Source organism: Phodopus roborovskii, unplaced genomic scaffold, assembly GCF_943737965.1.
Source record: "Phodopus roborovskii unplaced genomic scaffold, PHOROB, whole genome shotgun sequence".
NCBI lineage: Eukaryota > Metazoa > Chordata > Mammalia > Rodentia > Cricetidae > Phodopus > Phodopus roborovskii.
Window position 1 is genome coordinate 6184809 of NW_026126602.1, and position 23800 is coordinate 6208608.

Consider the following 23800-nt stretch of genomic DNA (forward strand, 5'->3'; position numbering starts at 1 on the left):
GCAGAAAAAAAAGGGTACCACATTTGACTGGCATTACCTAAATTCTGGAAGAAACTGAAGAAAGTTCAGTGCTTGTCCAAGTGTGAACTGAAGCCTGGCATGTGGATCTAATCATGAACCAGAATACATAAATGGCCATGATGATATCACCTACCAACTGGTTTCTTTTCATTAGTTTGTTTGCACCAAAGAATAAAGTACATCATGAGACCCCCTCGGCTATGTCCGTGCCCTGGCCTGGGGCATCTAAATCTAAATACAAAGACCATCTGGTTAGTGAGCTATGGTGACCTAGGAAGTCAACTCTTTTCAAGTCTTAAATTTTACCAGGACTACTGGCAAAGTCAGATTTGACCGGGCCTCATAAATATGGCTGAGGCTGCCAGGTGTGCTGCGGTATTCCTGTAATCCAAGCCCTAGGCAGGTAGAAGTAGGAGGATGAGAAATCCAGGTCTAGCCTCAGTTAGCAAGTGTGGGGCTAGCTTATTCTCTACAAGACCCTGAATCTAAGGTATAATAAGAAAGGACTAAAGCAAAAGGCTTGCGAGCGTTAATTTAGTTTTGAGGCCTCAAAATGTATTCTAAAATGTGAGCATACATGCTTATATTTAAAATGAATTTGGGACAGTTGTGTAATTTCTGGATTTTTTAACTTTAGAAAGTTCCTTCCTCCTAATCTAATTCTTGCCACCGAAACTACAACGAGAGAAAGAGAGCTGGGCGTATTTTTCATTCTTCCAGCAAATATTTATCAAGAGTCTGTGAAAGGCAGCTGGCTTGTTGCCTGTCAGGAAAACAGTGTGAACCACAGAGCCTTACAGCAGTGATGCTGAAGAACACTGTAGCTATTGGAGGAGAGAAAGTGTGTCTACTCACTTCTAATAATGCAAAGTGTGTTTAAATGTATTCCAGAAAGTTTAAAGTATAATCAGTATAAATACTTCAGAATATTATTCTTATAGATCTAATCCTCAGAGTCATGGAGACTTAGAGGAATTATATTCTTCTGTCAAAAAAAAAAAAAAAAAAAAAAAAAGAACCCTACTCTGGTGGGGCTCAGAGCTGGTTGCTTTACCTGTTTTTTTTGTTCTCTAGAATTACTGTAGAAAGCACTCTGAACATTTTACTTCTTGCTAGGGGGATATTTGCTACTTAATGAGCATTTCACTGGAGATGAAAAGCATAGCAATTGTACAGTTGTGTGTCCCTTAATAATGAGGATATGCTCAGAAATGTGACTCACATAACAATTTTGTCTTGTGTGCACATCACAAAGTACACTTTCATCAGTGTAGATGCTGTAGGTCAGTCATTCTGTGAATGTGAGCTGCTGCCCTAGCAACACAGCATCATGTTTTATAGTAAAGCTTTGCTAGGCAAGAGTACTCTCTATACAAGCTGATCCTACATTCCAAACAGCTGGACAAAACAGCCCTACAGACTACAGCTAGGATATCTGAATCTTCTTCGAATCCCCCAAGACAGCGCCCCTTACCAGCAGGAAGTAGTTTGGAAAGAACGACGCCCAAATTCCCAAATATTGTGTATAAATGTTTGTTTTCATTTAATTGGACTTTGTTATATAAAATTAAATAAAAATAAATAAATTAAAAAAAAGAGTACTCTCTAAACAGTGGTTGTCAAACTGTGGGTTGAAACTCCTTTGGGGGTGGTCACATATAAGACACCCTGCATATCACATATTTACAATTCATAGCAATAGCGTAACATTAATTGCAGTTATAAAGTGGCAATGAAAATGATTTTATGATCAGGGTCACCACAACATGGGGAGTTGTATTAAGAGGTCACAGCACTAGGAAGATTGAGAACCACTGCTCTAAAACAATGGTGGGTGGAGAAACAGTGTGGAAGCATGCAGTGCAGACTCTTACTGTCATTTCAGGGTTAGACACTATACTGCTGTACTTTCATATTAATGGCACATTACTGTGCTCATTCACACCAGCACCACCAAAACACACTGACTAATACAGTGACATAACAATGGCTATACCGCCATTGTGTGATACGAATGTTCGGTTTCATTATAAAATTTTATGGAACCACTGTTGTACATAGAGATTACTGTTAGCCAGACTGTTATTGTGTGGGCATGACTGTACAATTAAAACAGTCTATTACATCAAACAGCTATGTTTGAGAGTCATAAAAGAGTTAGGAAAGTGTGGTCAGAGTGGACTTCTATGGGAGATTTTTGAAATCAGGGGAGTTTCAGATGTAAGACACAAAAGTCTTACAAAGGTCATGGGGAATGAGGTGAAGTCTTGGTTAAGTGTACATAGGTTAAGATGGCTACCCACTAATACAGGGTGATGTGGGCAATAAAAGGTCAAAGTGAGTGTGGACTTGGGAGATTTATCGATGGGTAGGTAAGAACATTAAGAATCCTCTATCTGATGTCACCTGTTTATGCCTAGGTGTTGTATATGAACAGGAAAGTGAAGCATGGAAGCGTGGAGCAGAAGAAAATTAAATCCAATTGGAAATGACCAATAGGAAGTGGGCTCCAGTGGTCTGAGGTTCTTATGAGCACTATGGAATGGCCAGAGCATAGCTGGGGTTTCTTGTCCTTATACTCTAGCAAGCCCATCAGATTGTGCCCCCAGAGTCCAAGTTTCTCACAGTAGCATAAAACCAGGTTCATCTGGAGTCATATTAAGCATGAAGTGCTAGGGCCCAGGGCCCAGGTCCCAGGGTCTGAGTGAGAAATTTGGAGTAGATTAAAACTATACATTTTAAACAAATTCCCAAGGAATGACATACTGGGAGCACTGTTCTTAATCTCTCCCTTGTAAATGTTCCAACCCACAAGTCCCTGGATTTGGCACACTGCACTTTCTGTAAAATCACATGATAAAAACAATCAAAATTGAATATATTGGATCCTTATATCATCTCCCTGGTTCTTTAACTTTGGGATGTTTTCAATAAACTTACCACCAAGCATTATTCATAATGTGCCCCAACATAACATATTCCAACTTTTTCTACTTAGATGTCTCCTTCATGTTTGACATAATTCTCACCCACCTCCATCTGTTGCTGTTCCTATCAAATAGAATGCTACCTACATATCTTTATGATAACCCAAACATCACCTATGGCTCAAAGTGCTTGAAGTCTTGTCCAAAATATTTCATCTTCTTTCACTGAACAATTGTTATACCAAAAAGCTTTTCACTGTGCTTTGCTTTTTGATAATTTAATAATTCCCATTTATTTATGGTAACTAAGAGTAAACACTTGACCAGTAGTATAGGCTTTATACATTTCATATCCCTCAAAAAGTGTTCATCACAATAGTACAGAAGTTAAAAGTACTGAAGTGAATCTTGCTGATAGTATGCAATTCTTACTTTCCAATAAGGTTTATTAAATGAATTATGATTTTCAATCATGCATTCCCATTTATTTCTGTAGAATACAAAATAAAATGCTGAGTTGGCCATGCTGTCTCCCTATTTGTAACCTCATGTGTGCTCAGTGTTATCATTTTCTTTTGTTAAACATAAACATAGTAGAAATTTCTTCATAATATGAAGAAATGACTTTTTCTGCTTTGGTTACAAAGTATAAAATAAACAATTTAAGGATTCAGCTGAATGAAAACTTGGTATTTATGCAATGTTTTCCTTCTCGTATCCATACTTGAGCAAAACCCAGACTTGCCTTCTATCTTTGCTGTTTGTTTATCCTCTGAAAGTTAAGTTGCTTAAAAATATATTCTCACTACAGCCATGCCCACAGCCACATGGTTTCATCACATAGCATTGGGGTTATAAATGTCCTAAAAATATCTGACCTAGGGCATACCTTGTTGGCATCAACACCATTCAGCCAAACATTGGCAAGGAGACAGAAAATGAGAAATAATCTCATATTTTTACTTTTTATATATGCCCTTAAAACAAGGTTGATTGATTTAGCTTACAAATGGGAACAACAACAAAATCATGATGGCTCTCCTCCATTTTTCTTTCTTTCTTTTCTTTTTCTCTCTTTTCTTTCTTTTTTTTTTTTTTCTTTTTCTTTTCTTTTCTTTTCTTTTCTTTTCTTTTTTTTTTTTTTTTGCTTTCTGTATCTTTGGAAACTTAGTTTAAAAGTAGCTGATAGCTAAAATGCCCTATGTACTTACCTTTAAAAAGAGGGATGATGGAAAGGGTCAAACAAATAACTTGTGTTTTCGGGTCTGAGTCATGATATAGCTACCCTGTTTTTCTGTCACATAACTTTACCATCTCTAAGTAACACGATTCTTGCCATTTGATCCTGGACTCTCAGAGAATTTTCTTTAGGGATAAATGCCAGGAAGATAAATTGATCATAGATTGATCATAGACAGTCAACTATTCACCGAGTGAAGTCAGATCAATATCATAAGACCTCTGTACAGAAAAATACCAGCATTCTTGTCTCCTACCACCTGAGAACATAAATCAAGATGGCTACTGTTGAACAGCTAGAGACCAACTGATAATTTCTTTGTGTATACATGTTGCCTTTGTTCTTGGCATTTTTTCTTTTAATAAAGGAATGAACCTTTGCACTGCACCTATCATTATCATTTTTGTCATGTTGTTGTTACCAAAATCATAACAAAAGTCCTTTAAACTTAAAGATCAGACTTGACAGGCTTTTCACTAGGCAGATGATCATGCAAAGCATGAGGTGACCACGTACCAACTGCTGTCATGTAATCCCAGCGGTCAATGAGGCACATGTTGAAGGTGAGGTGATCAGATGTTTGCCCTTGGCCAACAAGTGAAATATCCCTCTCCAAGTTCTGGCACATAGAAGTAGTCCAGCCAATGAGAAACCAAAACACTACCAAGAGTATTACCGCCAGCATCCTCATGACCCTACCACCAGTCATGTATGGAATTCTCTGGGCTGTTCTTGAGAGAAACACCTTCAAAACCCTGGAAATGAAGAAGATCAAAAATGTAAAGATAACCCAAATGGTCAGAAGGAAAATCTTTAAAGAATGGCATTTTAAATCTCAGGAAATTTAAGCACAATTGAAAATGACATGCAGAGTTCTAAGACAAGCAATCCACAGATACAATTGTTCATATTTTTTATTAAATTTCACTTTTGTTCCAATATCGTTCTAAGTCAAGGCTCCTGAAGCTAGTTGTTTGTCTCTATAACAGAATACTGCTACTATTTTTTCTATATCTCATTTCATATGACTTCTTCTTATATTTATTTATCCCACTACCAAATAATGCAGTATCATGAAAACAATTATAAAAGGGCTATTTAAACATTAGGTTAAGTCAATAAAGCCATCTTTGTAAGGAAGATGGTTAGAACGAAGTGCTTAAAAATGTGGGGTTTTTAATGTAATCATCCTTTTCTGCAGAGATGGCTCAAATAGCTAAGATTGAGAAGTATTGCACTCTATGACCTAAATGTTGTTCTACTCCTCAATATGGCAGGAAGGTAAAACTCTAGTTTGATTGTACAGACCCATTCATGCTTCAATTCAGTCTAGGATATTCTCAGAGTACTTTAAACTTCCTACCCTCATTTGGGTATTCACCACAGAGCTCTGATTTGAGACTCTCAATGCCAAACAGTGGGTTTCCTAACTCTGTCCCTTCTAAGGTCTTTACACATTCCCAATTTATTTACATTTTTAGGTAAAACTTGAGTACTACCATGCCTTGTAACTGGCAGCTGAATTCTCACTGTTGTGCTTCCAACTGGTTCATCTGTTACTTGCTAGGAGCCTTTTGTATCTGTCCCCAAGCCATGCCCACTGTTCTCATATTATAGGATAGGGTTAAATGATCACATAATCATATATGATTATGACATACCTCCATAAATATTTTTATAAAGTCTGATTGAAACGAATCTAACAGCTGATAAAATATGTTATCTTAGGGAAACTGTAGCATACAGAGGCAGTCAGTAAACATAAATCTAAATTGATTCTATACTCAGCTGACTTCCAAAACTTTAAGTTCTTATTCTCATATTAAAAACCAATATTGTAAACACAGTGTAGCTCCTGTGACAATGTAGGCATCTAGTGACTAATGTCAGAAGAACAATAGACTACATGTTAGACCTGTAGTCAAAGAAGGGATTTAATTTCAAAAAGACTGGTAAATGGTTACTTGTGTATCATAAGTCCGGCATGTATGCATTTGCTCATTCTTTAAATACTTCATCAAAATGTGAACCATTATGAATTCCAGTCACTATAGATTACAAAACCTTCTATTCTAATTAAAAAGTGAATAGGCTAAAAAGAACTCTGTGTTACAAGGGATGGAAGGTTTTTGAAAAAAAATGATATTTTTCTAACTCTATTTTTTTTAATAAAAGAAACTTGCAGCCAGAATTGCTTCTCAATACAGTAGGGTGAAGTCTAAACTGGGAATGATTGTGTCTTCTGAATGGCAATCCTACCTCTTTTGCTGGTCTTCTATATTTTAACTAGGGCAGAAAAGGAGAAAATTAACTCCAAACTCTAGCTCACTCTTCATTTGAACATCTGAAACTAACTCTAATGGGAAGCAGTAGCATGTGTTAGGCTTCATGAGAGGCTATGTGGGAGAAGGATTGATTTCTGTCTTCTAGGATACAGCTTCCACTCAGGGACCAGAAGGCCCTGTGGGATCCCGTATCTGTGGCAGTTGTGAAAATTTGGTAAGAGTACAAGATTTCTGAATAAACAAAAATAAAAAATTAATTCAAAGTCAAATGTATATTGAATTTGAGGTATTTGGGCCATGCTTGCCCATGTCGCACGGCATCGTTGAGGTAGCTGCAGCACTGGCTCTGAACACAGAGCATAACTCATTTCGCACTTTGCATACTGTCACACCACATGGCATGGACCAGTGTTGCTAGAAACATATGGGCTCAGACCAAACTACTACAGTGCTTTTTAATGTACACTAAGAATTCTGCTCTTATAGAAATAATGACCTACATACGGAAAACAAAAACTATTGCAAGATTCTGCTGTCATTTCTCTGCATGTATAACATTAGTGAACCTTGGGTTGCTGTCTTAGACTATTTTAAAAAGTCAATTTTTTTTGAATTGCTGACTTGAACTTTATGATTTTTCATGAAGTACCTTTTTTTTTCCCTTGGAATTAGGACAGAATTTTTGAAATGGCCCCAAGACAAACTTCTGCTGTCTTGTACTTTAATACATATTTACAAAAAGTTGCATTTTAGCTCTTACAGTTATAAAATCAAGATATTGATCAACCTGGAAAAATGCTGAATATGCTCTATTTATTATATTATCAAATATGTCCCCAAATTTAATTCTTCACATAAACAAAATGCAAGTATATTCATTTAATTTTTAGTAATATGTGAATTTTATTTATTTTTTCAGTTCTTTTGAGAAGTTCATGTACCATATTGTATTTACATAATTTCCACCCCTCCCTCTGAGCCCTATCTCCATTCCCTTCCATCTTCCTCATTTCCTCTCAAATTCATGATCTCTTCTTCATACATTTGTTTATAACTAACAACTTTTGATTCTGATAACCTACTAAGTAGCTCATCTCTGGAAAAGGCCAAGTCTCCCTTTCTCAGCAGCCATTGCCTATAACTCATCATTTGGGGTGGGGCCTTGTGAAATTTCGCACCCAGGATGGCATATCAAGTAGTGTCGTGATTATGCAGGTTTTCATATATATGTATGTATGTATGTATGTATGTATGTATGTATGTATGTATGTATATGTATGTGTGTGTACATATATATATTTCCTATTTTACATATCAATCCCAGTTCCCTCTCCCTCCTTCCCTCCCATGTCCCCCAACCCCCCTCCTATCCCATTCCCCTCCACTCCACAGGGTGGGTGATACTTTCCAGGAGGGATCGTCAAAATCTGTCAAGTCATTTGGAGTAGGGTCTAGGCCATCCCTCCTGCCTGTAGGTTGAATATCCCTCCATGGGGAATGTGCTCCCAAAGTCCTTTTGTGCACTAGGGATACATCCTGGTTCCACTGTCAGAGGTTCCTTACACTGCCCAGGCCTTATAACTGAGACCCATGTTCAGGGGATCTGAGTTGGTTCAATGTTGGTTTCCCAGCTATCAGTCTATGTGTCCCTGAGCTCCTCCTTGTTCAGGTTAGCTGTCTCTGTGGGTTTCTGTGACCTGGTCTTGACTCCTTTTCTTATCATTCCTCCCTCTCTGCAACTGGATTCCAGGAGTTCAGCTCAGTGTTTCGCTGTGGGTGTCTGCTTCTGATTCCATCAGCTACTAGATGAGGGCTCTATGATGGCATATAAATTAGTTATCAATCTCATTATCAGGGAAGGGCATATAAGGTAGCCTTTCCACCATTGCTCAGATTGTTAGTTGGGGTCAGCCTTGTAGATCTGTGGACATTTCTCTAGTCAGTTTTCTCTTCAAACATATAATGGCTACCTCTTTTATGGTGGTGCGCTCTCTCTCTTTCTTTTTGCTGTCATCTATTCCTCCCCTGACTCAATCTTCCTAGTCCCACATGCTCTCCTCTCCCCTTCTCTTTCTCCTAACTCCCTCTCCACTCACTGCCCTCCCCCACACTCTGAATATGCTCAGGAGATCTTGTTCCTTTCTCCTGTGAGGGACCTGGTATGAATCTCTTAGGTTCCTCCTTGAATCCTACTTTCTCTGGCAGTGTGAATTATAGGCTGGTGATCCTTTGCTCTATGTATAAAATCCATGTATAAGTGAGTACATACCATGTTCCTCTTTCAGGATGGTTTCTTCAAGTTCCATCCATTTGCCTTATGCAGGCTTTCTTTTAGGAAAACATGTTGAGATTTCACAGGTGCCATTTTTTTGTCATGTCTACAAGACAGTACCTAGTTCCCTGGCTCTTACAACCGTGCTGTCCCCTCTTCTGCAAGCTTCCCCAAGTCTTAGGTATAATGGTTGTGTTGTAGATGAATTAATGATGGCTGGGCAGCCTCAAGTATTTATTCTTTATAGCTTGACCAATTGTCGAGCTCTGTAATAACCTCCACCTGCTGCAAAAAACCCCAGCTTCTTTGATGAAGAGTGAGCTACACTTGTCTGTAGATATAAAGGTAGGTATTTCAAATGCAGTTAGGAATTATAATGGTTTAGGAAAGTGGCGGTAGCAGGTTCTCTTCTAGGATCCATGACTGCCATAGCCACAGGTAGCTAACTAGTTTTCAGTACCAGGCATAACTTTCTTCCAGTTGAGCAGGACTTAAATCCAATTAAGCAGCTGCTGCTGAGCCTCAGGATAATCATGCCACTATTGTACCACTGGGGATATGTTAGCTGGTCATTGTTATGGATTGTAGGTTTCATAGCTACAGAGGTCTGTTGATTGCTCTTCTCCCTTGGTAGCTTGCATAGCACCTTTGGATACTATGAGGGTTAGGGAGGAGGTTTCCAGGTCATTTCAAGCTTGATTCTTCAAGACCTTGTCTGAACTGCATGGTGTCTTCAGCAATAGGGTCTTACCTTCAATTTCTGGGAGGCAACCTATGACATCAGTCATAGCTTAAATTGTTTGGGGAGCCTCTTGAACCCCGATTTAATCTTTAATTGTAAGGTTATACATATACCAAATAACAGTTTTAATAAAAATTCTTGGGGCTAGTGAGATGGGTCAGCAAGAAAGGGTGCTGGCCACTATGCCTGATGACCCATGTTCCATCCCTGGAACCCACCTGGTGAAAAAAGGGAATCTAGTCCCCAAAATTGTCCTCTGATCTCCACATACACATTATGGCATGTGCATGTCCATGCAACATACACACATTGAGCACAGAAAATGAATAAATAAACAACATGTATATACATACATACATGCATACATACATACATACATACATACATAAAATGTTTTTTGCTTGCTACTAGGAATAGAATTCAGGGCCTCATGTATACAAGGTTTTCCCTTATTGCTGAGTCATGCCTCTACCACATTCAATTTAATTCCATTATGACTCATTATAAGTAAATTATTGAATTATCTATTTTATATACCTATACCTAGACATACTTATATACCTAGGTTTGTATAAAAATTTCCCATATAGAAAGAGGCCATGCATTTAAAAAAAAAAGTTTAATTAGCTCTCTGGTTTAAAGCTTACATCCTAACTACAAATAACTCTGAAACTGATTCTATTGTATGAAAGCCCCATAAAGTAATAAAACTATTACTTTATATTAAAATTAAAATCAATGGAAGGAATAAAGAAATTTTTACTATCTCAAATAATAGTAGTAATGTACTATGTGTAGCTGGTAAGTCCATTAACCTATCGGGAAACATGGTGTTAAAGCTAAGCCTTGCTAAAGATCCATACTTAGAAAAGGTAGAAAGTGACAAGATGTAAGGAGGTACTCATGTCAAGGGAACAACACAGAGCAGAAAGCAGAGACAGATGAGTTATATTGGGAGCAGCTGATGGAACTGCTTTGCAGGAGAGGCTGTTTGCTTTCTAACATTGCTCAGGACTCCTGGGTGCTTTTCAAGTTCTTGCAGGATTTTTTGTTTTGTTTTTGTATCAGATTGAGGAATGCTGCTTTCAAGAAAATTACTTGTTACCAATGCCTTATTTCTATGACAATGATATATAGAATGATACTTTTATTATACCAAATGTTCATAGAAACTCCGAAGTTCAGAGACTGAGTAGTAAATGTCTCTTTCAAAATACTTCTTAATCTTTTATCTTTTCTCTTCCCCCCCCCCTCTCTCTGTGTGTGTGTGTGTGTGTGCTTGAAAGTGCAGCTGTGTGTTTGAAAGCACAGGGTGTGTACAGGCCAGAGGAATTGTTGGGTGTCATTCTCCATTGTTGCTGTTGCTGCTGCAGTGGGAGGAGGGGAGGGAGAGGAAACTGGGGTTGATATGTAAAATAAGCTTGTTTTTAATTTAAATTAAAAAAATATATAAACAGGTTCTCACTGAATCCAGAGCAAATCAATTGGCTAGTCTGACTGTCCAGTGAGATTCCAGGATCTGGTGGCCTCTAACCTCCCACCCTGCCTCTCAGCACTGAAGTTACAGACACACACCTGACTTTCATACAGGTGCTGGGGATCTGAACTCATGTCCTCAAGTGGTATAGTATCAAGGATTCTACCACGGTGCCATCTCACCAGCCCCATTAATCATATGGATTTTGATTGCAGAGGGAATCAATAGGATGTGAGTTAGGACATCTTTTAATAAGGAAATCCCATTTCTAAATTACCAAAAAAATGCTTATGTTTTCCAGATGACCCTGGGGCACTCATTGTACAAACTGATAACTCAAGATTGCTATAAATCCCACAATCTCATTTCTATAGAGGGAAAAAACAAACAGCAAAACAAAGCCCAAAATTCTCCCACCACTGGTTTTATAACTGTCAGAAAAAAAAAAATAACAAATTATAAACACTTTAGAATACTGGGTTTCTTAAATGGCAGAAAATACATTTCTAAACGCGCCTTAGAACAAAGTGAGAAAATCTTGGTCTGTCTTTTAAAACCTGAGCTCTTGTTCATTTGTACTAGTTGGCTCCTAGAAACCAAATTCTAAACATGATTTCCTAGATGTGCATTTGTATTCATACAATGGAAGTACATTCTTACACACGTATACATATACATACACCCATACACAAGCAGATACATGCACACATGCATACACATGTACATACAATACATACACAAAGTTTATAATGTAAATTATATTTGTATGATCTTTTCGCAAACTTAATACAATTTTATTTTTGAGATAAGAGTTTCTCTGTATAATAGTTCTGGCTGTTCTGGAACTTGCTTTGTAGAACAGACTGGCCTGGAATTCATAGAGATCCTTCTGCCTCTGCCTCCCAAGTGCAGGGATTAAAGGCATGTACCACCACACATGGCTACTTTAAATTTTTTTAATTAAAATATAATTACAGTATTCCTTCCTTCTTTCTCCTCCCTCTCTTGTCTTGTTTCCCCTCCTCTATTCCCTCTCAAATTCATGGCCTCTTCTTCTTTGATTATTACGTGTGTGTGTGTGTGTGTGTGTGTGTGTGTGTGTGTGTGTATGTATGTGTGTGTATAAATAGATGCATAAATGCAACATGCTGAATCCTTTTAGAGTTGCTTGTATGTATATCATGTTGCTTATTTGCATGTATATTTTAGTACTGTATTGGATAACCATTTAGGGGGCTCATCCCTTGGGGAGATTAATTCTCCCTCTCTTAGTAGTCTAAATTGTCGGTAGCTTTCCTTAACCTAGGGGTGGAACCATAGGACATTTCCCCCCATTCACAGTGGCAGGTCAACTGGCTTAAGCAGTCACATGATTAAAATTTTATAGAGATAGGCAAATACTTGGGCAACTATTTTCTCTGGGGTTTTTACCATTTGTAAAGGAAATAAGAATTTAGAACAAAAAAGGAATACACAAAGCATACTTTTGCTTTTCATTATTGCTGACTCACATGTGTGTGTGTAAAACATGTAATTTTGATGATAAAGGGTTCTTGTCTCTGTTTTCTCACTCTCCACATTTCTAGTTTGAGCTCACAAAACTACTTTGTCAAAGCTTATATTTAGGTTACCATTACATCCTTCTAGGATCTGGTTGATACTTTTCTTTCCTCACCATGTGGACTATGCATGAGACATAGGAGCTCATGGTACCCTTATTTTCCTCTCTTTTGTCAGTTCCTTTTCAGTCTTGGAAACCATCTCTTTCCTCGGCATTCCTTTCAGGTGGCAGTGTTTTTCAAGAACCTTCTCAATGTCAGCCTTTAGAGTTCTTTTCTACACAGCGTACCCAGGCAATTGCATCTGTACCTGTTTCATTTGTCAGCCACCAGCAAGTCCCACATCTACACATTCAGCTCAGAACACTCTCCTGAGCCCAGGATCTGTAACTCAATAGTAGGGTTGGTTATAAATGGTTAATGACCACAACCAATCTTTTTAAAGGTTAAAAAGGGGATTATGGTATAGATATGAATACTTTGTTTTGTAATGGATTTTCATTTATTGATACAAATTTAAGGTCAATTTTGTGATATGTATATTTCTCCTCTTGTTTAGGTATTGTGTTTATATAGCTCATTTAGAAATGTAATGTATAATTTAATGCAGATTATAGATAGTTACCTATGATAGTCAAAGCTTAGAGTTAAGTTAGTTAGGTTTTTCAAGATACACAAAGATGTATTTGAGATAGATAGGAATTCTTCAAACCTTTCAAAGACCTACATAATATGGCATTTAAAATGGTTTAGGGTTTTTCTTGATAATGAGGCACAATTGTTCCTGGCAATACCACCTGTGTCAGAAAGAAAGATAGACATTGAAGAAACGCGTTAGGGAGTTTGCTTCCAATATGGCAAAACTAGCCATTTGGACAAGATACTGCTCTTGTCTGGACTGTTTGACTTTATGCTGTATAACTTGGACATGCAGGACACACAGAAAAGTGACTTCTTATTCAAGATGGACATTGCTACAGAGTTCCTGCTTCATGGAAGAGTCTGCCAGACAGTCTGCAGGACACAGAGAAAAGTGACTGACAAACTGCCAATACAAGAAGATAGTTTAAAGTTTCCTGCTTTGCTGAAGAGTCTGCCAGACATACTATGGCCTATGGGCTGAAGATGGAAGATTACAGAAGAACTTCAGGTGACTGACAAGGCAAGATGTCTCTTTCATTTCTAGAGTTTATATACTATACTTCTGTGGTCTTTGAAGGAGTTGAAGACAGATAGTTATGATTATAGTTTTCCTTAGTTAAACTTAAAGATAAGTTACATATAGGACTTTAAATTCACAAATATAGGATAGATGATAGAATGGTTTTTAATCTTGCTAAATGTTAATGTACTAAATATTGTTAACTGTGATTCTTATTTGATAACTGTTGTGTTATATATTTTGTTATGTTAAGGTTAAAACCCTTCTTTTTATTTAGACAGAAAAGAGGAGATGATGGGAGATGTCATTCTGTATATGTTTCTCATAATGATTAATGAATAAAGCACTGTTGGCCAATAGGAAAGGAAGCTAGGAGGGACTAGGAGACAAGGAGGGAATAGGAAGGAGGGAGGAGGAGTCAAGAAGGAGAGACTGGGGAGACGAGACGCTGGCCCCTTTCTCCGGTAAGAAGACCATGTAAGACCATGTGAAAATACATAGAAATGGGTTAATACTTAAGACAGAGCTAGCCGATAAGAAACTAGGACCTGGCCAACAGCATTATATCAAATACAGTCTCTATGTGTTAATTGGGGCTGGTGCGGTGGCGGGAGAAGACCAGCTGCAGAGGAAAAAACTGTACACCTTACACAATAGTCTATCAAAGACAGATAAAGAACTAAATAAACTAGACATTGGAATACCAAATAATACAATTAAAAGCTGGGATACAGAACTAAACAGAGAATTCTCAACAGAAGAATCCCAAATGGCCAAAAGACATTTAAGGAATTGCTTAACATCCTTAAACATCAGGGAAATACAAATTAAATCAACTCTGAGATACCATCTTATACCTGTCAGAATGACTAAGATAAAAACAATGACTAAGATTAAAAAAAAAAAAAAAAAAAAAAAAAAAAAAAAGACAGCTTAGGTTGGAAAAGATGTGGAATAAGGGAAATACTCCTCCACTGCTGGTGGGTGCAAACTTATACAATCACTTTGGAAGTCAGTGTGGTTGTTTCTCAGAAAATGTCCAATTTCTGAGAATTTACCTCAAGATCCAGTGATACCATCACTCTTAGGCATATACCCAAAGGATGCTCAGTTACACCACAAGGCTAGTTGCTCAACAATGTTCATAACAGCATTATTCCTAATAGTCAGAACCTGGAAACAACCCTCAACTGAAGAACTGATAAAGAAAATGTGGTACATTTACACAATGAAATACTACTCAGCTGTAAAATAAAACAAAACAAAACAAAACAAACAAAGACATCACAAAAGTTTCAGGCAAGTGGATAGAACTGGACAAAAACATCTTGAGTGAGGGAACACGGACTCAGAAAGACAAACATGGTATGCACTCACTCATAAGTGCATACTAGATGTAAAGGAAAGGATAAGCAGGCTACAATCCACAGCACCAGAGAAGCTTTGTAACAAGGATGACCCTAAGAGAGACATATAGATATCCCTGGAGAGGGGAATTAGATGAGGTCTCCTGGCTAAACTGGGGGGGGGGGATAGGGGTTGGTAAAGGGGAAGGGATGGGGAATGAGAATGAGGGAACAGGATGGTTGGGTTGGGGGAGGGATGGAGTGGTAGAACAATGAAAGAGATATCTTGATAGGGAGAGCCATTGTGGGGTTAGGGAGAAACCTGGTGCTAGGAAAATTCCCAGGAATATAAAAGACTGACCTTAGTTATGACTCCTAGCCATAGTGGAGAGGGTACCTGAACTGGCCTTCTCCTGTAATCAGATGGGTGAATACACCAACTATCATCATAGAAGCCTCATCCAGTAATTGATGGAATCAAATGCAGTGATTCACCACCAAAACCAGGCAGAGCTCCAGAAATCCAGTCAAAGAGAGGGAGGAGGGAATGCAGGAGCAAGGGAGGTCAAGATCATATAAAGGAAATCTACAGAGACAGCAGAACCAAGGTTGTAGGAGCTCATGAACTCTGGATCAACAGCTGTGGAGACTCCATGGGACAAAAATAGGCCCTCCATATATGGGAGACAGTCGTCATGTAGCTTGGACTATCTGAGGGTCCCCTAGTAGTATGACCAGGATCCATCCCTAGAGCATGAGCTAGTGTGTAGGAGCCTAAGAGCCTATTCCCTGTGTTGGGATGCCTTGCTCAGCCTTAATGCAGTGTGGGAGGGGCTTGGTCCTATCTCAACTTAATGGGCCAGGTTTTGTTGACTCCTCATGGGAGCCCTTATCCTTTTGGAGAAGTGAAAGGGGGATTATCTGAGAGGGAGACTGGGGGCAGGTAAGAGGAGGGGTGGAAGGGAGAACTGTAATTGGATTGTAAAATGAAATAAAAAAAGAAAGACAAGAAGATTCCCTATTAAAATCCTCCCTTACTCTGCCCTCCAATCCACTTGGCTGTATGTTACTCATCTCCATGGATACTGTGACCTAATTATACAATGCAGAGACCTAGGGATGAACTTTGGTGTTTTTTCTTCATCTGCACTCCAGCAATCAAATGAACCATTAAGGACTTAATTTCTATGCCTTCACTCTCTTTCAAAACCTCCTGTTTTTCTCCATATAGTGGCAGTGCTGCCACTATATAGCTCTTCTCCCACAGCAATGTCCTAATTTGCCTCCTCCTTCCTGATCTTGATCAGCTCTAGTACACAGTATACAGTGAGGCTGCATGGTTGCATGGTCTTTGGTCTTTTTGTATCATTCTTCTGGTCATGTTCTCCCATTTACAGTCCTTTAGTGGCTCTTTACCCAAATCCTAGCTCCTCTCTCTGATGGTAAAATGTTTCTGAACAGTGCAGCCTCCTCTCCCAGCAGCTATCTCTCCATTTTCTCCTTCCTACACCCCTGCAGCTTTCTGTGGATGACATGCAGGGGTCATCTCTCTGGGAAATTATTTCCAACAGGCTTTAGGAGGGTGCAGGAGATTTTCCAAATAGATTTCTCAGGCCTGAAAAATAGATCTTCACGTTTTATTATTAAAAGGCCGAAATTCAATGCCTCCAGTAAAAGAAAGATTTTATGCTTACAAAATGTGCATATCTTTGTGATTTTACAACATCTATTTTATTTACAAAAAAAGAGAATAAACCTATTCATCCTGAAGTCACCCAGGCTTCTGCTCCATCTGTATAACCAGAGTAAAATCCAGCATCATGAAGGTTTGCATTTGCTTTTAATTTCCACTCATCTCCTGGGAAAATGAAGCATGTAAAAAGAGCTATGAGCTGGAGTTGCTGCCTGCCTTTCTGTTTCAGTGGTGATGAATCTCCATGATCATTTAATTTTCATCATTTTTTTCAAAACTTCATTTTCAGAACTAAAAGCGACTGATTTGGTCACTAAATGAATTTTTAGATAAGAATTAGAGATGAATAAAAAGGATTGGCATTACATGGATGAAAATAAGTTTTATCATTGTCAAACATGTAACTTCCCAAGACTGTTACACACACATTAAATTATTGTTACTATAAGAGAGGACAGTCACATGCTTTGCCAGTCTTGAGATGTGCTTGAGCTTGAAGCTCACATCATCCTTCCTTTCTTTCCACTTTATTTCATCTAGGTAGGGTAAGGAGGAATAGGGACAAAGGTAGGAAACACACAGAATTCTTGGGTGTCATCCTGGATAGTAAGAGTTGGGATGAACCTGGAGGACCTATTCCTTTGTACAGGAGATGTGGTGGCGCAGTGAGGAGAGTCATTTATCTGGATTAACAACTAGAAAATGGCATAATCATGACAAACATTTACTCTCTTAGATTTTAATATTTTACCAAAGGGAAATTGGTAGCCTGTTCAGAATTGTACTGATTGTATAAAGCACAACATGACTTGGCCTCTCTGAACATAAAGCATCTCCCCTATTTTTCTGTGTGTTTTCCTCTCTAATCTAGCTACCCATAGTTTGAAAGCAATCCTTTTTTATCTACTGATTGATTGAAATCCTTATTTATTTTTGTACATTTAGCTCATGAATAAAATACCATCTAGTCTGAGAAACAGTGAGGGAGAAAAAATAAACGTGAATAGAGCTTAAGAGACCTAGGGAATATGATCAAATGTATCAATAAAAATATAACAGGAGTCTAAAAAAATAGGGAAATGAAAAGAAGTGAGAAGAATATCTGAAAAAATAATGATTGACCCAGCCCAAATATGACAGTAGACATGAACCCACACATTAAAGGAGCTTTTAAAATCCTGGATGGGGTGAGCTAGAGATAGTCACATATGACCCATTAGCACCTTATTATCCTATGGTCATGAGTTGGAGACAAGAGAAATAAGCTTGAAACAACTAAAGAAGAGAATTCATCCTGTACAGTGGATCTTCATTATGAGGAAAAGTAGATTTCTAACCAGAATAATGAAGGTTAGGGCACAGCAGGATGACATATTCAAATTGTTTAAAGAAAAAACAGGGAAGACAGGAAGACTAACCAACATCCCATGTCTGGTAAAATTTTCCCTTAGAAATGAAGATGAAATCAGAATATTCTCAGATAAATAAAAAAATTAGTTTGTCTCTATTGAGCATGCCCTCTGTGAGATGTTAAAGGGAGGTTTTACACAGAAACAAAAGGACAGAATATAGAAACTCAAAAGCACATGGAGATATGATACCTCTGGTAAAAGTTACTAAATCAGTAAATATATACAGTATTAATGCACTTTAGGCAGTGACTCTATTTACCTATGTGATTTCAGATACTATGTAAAGCAAATATAAATCTGCATCGATGGGCTCATGATGTGAAATTTAATTTTCAATTCAAACAATGTGAGAGATGACACAAATATACATGAACAGTTATTTTGTTTTGTATATTATCCAATCTGAGTTGGTTTAATCAAAAATAAATTGTTACAAATTTAGGATACAGTTATAATCCCCAGAGGAGTCACTAAGACAACTAAAGCATGCACAGTAAGATGACACTAGAATGACACCATAGAAAGTATTAATTTCTTACAAATGTAGCTAGTCATGGAGGAAGGCAGGACAAAAAAAAAATGGTATTTTGTGTAAAAACGAATTACCAAATATTATTTATATGTTGCTACACTAAATGTAAATTGACTCAGTTTGGGTTCAAAGAAACAAATTGAAATTTAAATTGTGAAAAAGGTAATCTATAGAAATAACAACCAGGTGAGACTGAGGCTAGCTGGAATAGTATTAGAGCCAATACACTTTAAGATGGTCCTTGTTCAGAGATAAAGAACGCCTTTATAATACTGGCAAAATGTCACTCCATCAGGATGAACACGGGTCAATGTGTAGGGGGTCTGAGGAGATGCTTTGGGGAAAAGTGCCTGCTGCAGAAGCATGGGGATCTGGTTTTGGATCCCTGGCACCTATGCAAAGGCCAGTATAATGGCATGTACCTGGGGGCACCTACCAGTCCTGGGGAGGCAGGCACAGGAAAATCCTAGTCTAGCCAAAATACAGAACCCCATTTCCAAAGGTAAGGTGAAGTGGCAATGGAAGACAGCCTGGGGTCAACCTCAGACTTCCATAAGCACCTGCATGGGAGTACATCTGCACATACAAGGAGTGCACATGCACATACATTACCCAACACACACAAAATCAACCATAGATGATGCATATCCATCAAATAGTAAAGCCTCATCCTACATGAAGCAAATTCTAACATAATTGAAGAGTAAATATATACACAGTCATTAACAAGGAAACAGACTCTTAACATTATAAACCAACAAGGTGTGTCCAGCCCTTTGCTCTATGCTCCAGGATACTTACAAATGCTGCCCAACACAAAATCAGAACCTAATTAAAGTTTCCAAAGGCTAGACATGCCTTGTAGGCACACACACACAGCAGAACACTCCTGAGTACATGGACAACCACTCAGGACAGACCAAACAAATCCCAATGAACTTAACACAACTGAAACCATACAAACTGCCATCTCAGATCCAGAGGATTTAATTAAAAATTAACAAAGAAAGAAGATCTAAGTAACAAATATATGGAAATTTTACAAAAATGCTTAGCCAATGGGTTAAAAAGAAACAACAAGAACACTTAGAAAGTGATTTGTGATGAATGGACAAAAATCTCAACATGTTGAAACTTGAGAGTTGTAGCAAAGTTGATGACTATGGAGGGATTTATAACTACTAATGATTACATAATAAAAGAACAAAGAAATTAATAATCTAAACTTTAATAGTAAGGAAGCAAAGGCTAAACTAAATGTAAAACATCTGAAGGAAGGAAATAACTAGAGTGGAAATAAAAAGAAGAACATAGAACAGCAGAGACTCAATAAATTTTTTAATCAACAAAATTGACAAATCTTTAATTAGAAAAAAAAGATCAGAAAATGAGGCAAAGTGGTCTCAGAATTGTGACTAAAAGAGAAGACACCGCTCCTGACCTTACGTAAATAAAAATGGTTGTAATAGAAACCAAAAGCTATAAATTGTATGTTAAGTGACTGTAACTTTAATGGAAAACACAATGCTTCTCATTCTTTCAGGAAACAGGTTGTGGCGTATGTGTCCCTGGACACTAGGACCCTGCCTATTGGAATTGTAGGGTATCTGCCAACTGCCACTCTGCACTTCTCCCCCCTCCCAAAGCTGCCTGTGAGATTCCCCAGGATCCAAACCTGAGCTCTGAACTAGTTTGTCAGTGGTGTAACCATTTCAAGATGGTATAAACCCTTCTTCATCCTTAGAATACATCATGGAATCATTGATTCCTAAGAAATGGAGGAAACATGATCATACACCTTGTTCAGTTCCATCACATCATCGTCATTGTCATCGTCATCATCATCATCATCATCATTGTGTTAACTGATCTCAGACCATAACTTTCTTTGAATTTGGCATACACACCTGTTTTTTAAACTTGTTCCCTGGAAACTATTTCAACAAAGACATTTTACCAATATTATAAAGAAACCAGGTCTGCTGCAAAACTGTTTGGTATTAAGGTCTATCACAAAAGCTTAGAGAGAAACATACTGAAATGCTGACATGTAGATAGCAACTTTCCAGTAGCATTATTAGAAAGACTATCCTTCTCCATTTTATTATCTTTCTCCATTTATCAAATGTCGGTTAATAATTAACTCATGGATTTAGTGTCTGTCTCTCATTTCTATTTCATTGATCTACATTTTCTTATTTTAGCACTACATCCTGTTGCTTGCAGTTGCCTTGGAGTAAATTCTTTAGAAGGTTTTCCCCCATTAGTTAGTGAGAATCATGTGTGTGGATGTTTTGCCTGCATGTGTGTCTATGTACCATGTGCATGCAGTGCCCAAGGAGGCCAGAAGAGGGCAGGAGACAAAGATCTCTGAAACTGGAGTTACATATGATTGGAAACTGCCATGTGGGTGCTCTGAATTGAGTCCAGGTCCTCTGGGAAGAGTAGCCAGTGTTCTAAACCTATGTATGAGTTGTCTCTCTAGTTCCTTTGGAATGAGTATTGCCATCAATAATTATGAATCTTCCAACTTTGTTCTTTTGCGGAATTGATTTGTACATTCTAGGATTTTTCTATTTCTATAGGGTGTGTAGGTTCATTTTGTCAAATTCTGAGAAAAAAGAAATGAGGCCTGGGATCTGTGATAGAAATTGGAATTCATTAGTAAGGGTATATTGCCATCTTAAGTGCTAAGTCTTCTAAAGAACTAATACAGACATCTCTCCATTTATCTGGGCCTCAATTTCTTTCAATGGTGTGTTACAGTTTCTACTATCTGCCTTGCAGTGTTATTCCGATTTACTTCTGCAAACCTATTTTATACTACTTTAATATGAAATTTCTTCTTATTTTGAGGTTTTATTTGCTCATGTGTAGAAATAGAATTGATTTTGCCTCCTGTAATATTGAAGAATCATTTCTTAGTTCTAAGAGTCTCTCTCAGCAATCTTTAAAATGTCGTTCTACAGAGAACTAAGCTATCTTCAGTAGAGACAGTTTCACTTTTTCTTTCCATCTGTGAAACCACTATTTCTTTCTGTGGCCCAAGTCTTTCAAAAGAACATTGAATAGAATTGCTGAATGCTCCTGACCTTAAGAGTAACCTCAGCCTTCCACCACTAAGCATAATCATTGTGTCAGCTGTAGTGTTTTGTAGATGACATCATCCCACTGTGAATTTTCTTCCATTCCTACCTTATTGAAGGATTTTATCATGATAGTGTGTTTGTTTGATTTTCAACAAATGTCATTTCCTCATTTGTTGAGATGAATTGTTCTGTCCTACATAATATTAATGTTCTTGCCCTAATAACTCTTTCTACATTTACACACTCTTGAATTGCTGGGTTAGATTCTAAGTCATGGCCTATAGTGGTTTTTTTTTTTTTTTTTTTTTTTTGAAGCTGAGTTCTGTTGAAAATGTTTTGTTAAGGTTTTATTTTTCTGTCTCTATAATGGATTTTGTTTGGTGCCCTTCCTTTCTCATGATACAGTTCTGATTTTGTAATTAAAGCAATGCTGATATCTTACCGTGAGTTGGGAATATTGCTGTTCTTCTATTTTTAGAGTGGTCTATGAAGACTTGGTGTGAAATCTGTGGTGTAATTCATCATCAAAGCTATCGAGGCTTTGGGTTTCTTTTCCCTAGGAAGCTCTTTTGATCATTAATTAAATGTTTTTCCTTATTACAGCTCTGTTGAGATTTTCTGGTTTCTCTTCAGTTGCTCTCAGGTTTTGCCTTTGCAGTCCACGGGTACTTTCCAATATAGTGGCACTTTAGTATTATGTTCTCTGCGTGCACAATTCTATTGCTTTGGGTTTGGTATGTGCCAATTGTGTCAGGCAGCATAGTGGCCGGAAGCCAGGTGAGCTGTGGGAGAATGATGGTGCCAAGGCTCTGGTTCTTGGCTTAAGTAGCAGCACAGGTGACAACAATGGGCAGTGTGAAAGAAGACAGCTTGTAGCAGCAGACTGAATTACTTCGGCTTTTAAAAGAACCTGGCTTCTATTTTTGCTGCACGGAATAAATTAATCTTGCATAAACTCACTTTCTTATCTACTCTACATAAAGGAGAGAGATATTTCTACTCAAGGACATCTAATATGTGGACATAAGAATATGAACAAAGAACATTAGGATAATAATAGATTTTGAAGCTATAGTATGAGAATACTAATTCTGAATTACCATATTGGTTTTATTTGTTGTTTTAAAAGCGACTGAAACACACATAAACATATAGACAAGCAATAAGTTGAAAAGTAGGTAATGAAAACTAATTTTAAACAAGGCAAATAGCCATGAAATTATATTTGAATATAAAGGTCTTTGCTGAGACTTAGACATAAAATATTGATGCTATCATAAGAATTAGAGCATATATAAAATATTTTAAAAGTAGAACTCCAAATGGAAAGGCCAAGAGTTCACATTTTATAAAGTACAGTTCAAAGCAGTAAATGGAACAAGTGAACCAGAGAAAATAAGCAAAGTTTTAAGCCTCATTAGCTTTCAGGGTAGCCTGTATTCCTGTCTTAGTCACATCTAACATTATATCTGAAAGAAGGAATAATCAAGACAAATTTCACTTTTATTTCAATTTTATTGAAAAGGTATTCATAGATGCCCAGCTTTGAGGTTCACAAAGGCCCCCTTTCTTCTGTTGGGTGATTTTAAGTCTGGGGGGGGTATGGTTTGCAAAATGTAGTGTATACAGAGCTCTGGGGGGTATAGGCACACAGAGTTTCTGAGGATTGGTCTGAATCTGAGTGTGCCATGTCCTAGCATGGCTCCCTGGTGTGCTCCACACCGATGCCTTCAACTAGTAAACTTATGAAATAAAGCTCTATTTATTAAGAGCCAACTGACTTTGAAGCTTTCTGGATTCATTAAATGCCATTTATAATGATAAGTTAGTCTAGAACAGTGTTTCTCAACCTGTGGGTCATGATCACTGTGAGGCTGAATAAGCCTTTTACAGGGATTGCCTAAGACCATCTGAAAACACAAATATTTACATTGTGGTTCACAGCAGTAGCAAAATTGCAGCGATGAAGTAGCAAGGAAACTGACTTTATTTTATGGTTGGGGTCACCACAACATGTGGAACTGTATTAAAGGGTCACATCGT

At 37.7% G+C, this 23800-nt stretch overlaps 1 protein-coding gene across 2 annotated transcripts in view; it reads right to left on the reverse strand.

The window, feature by feature from the left end:
• The window catches only part of Gpr158 (G protein-coupled receptor 158), a 376106-nt gene that overhangs the window by 23151 nt on the left and 329155 nt on the right, over positions 1-23800 (reverse strand). For both annotated transcript variants that reach the window (XM_051205699.1, XM_051205700.1), the window contains exon 8: positions 4705-4943. In XM_051205699.1, coding sequence (XP_051061656.1) covers positions 4705-4943 — 239 coding nt within the window. The remainder of the gene's footprint in view (positions 1-4704; positions 4944-23800) is intronic.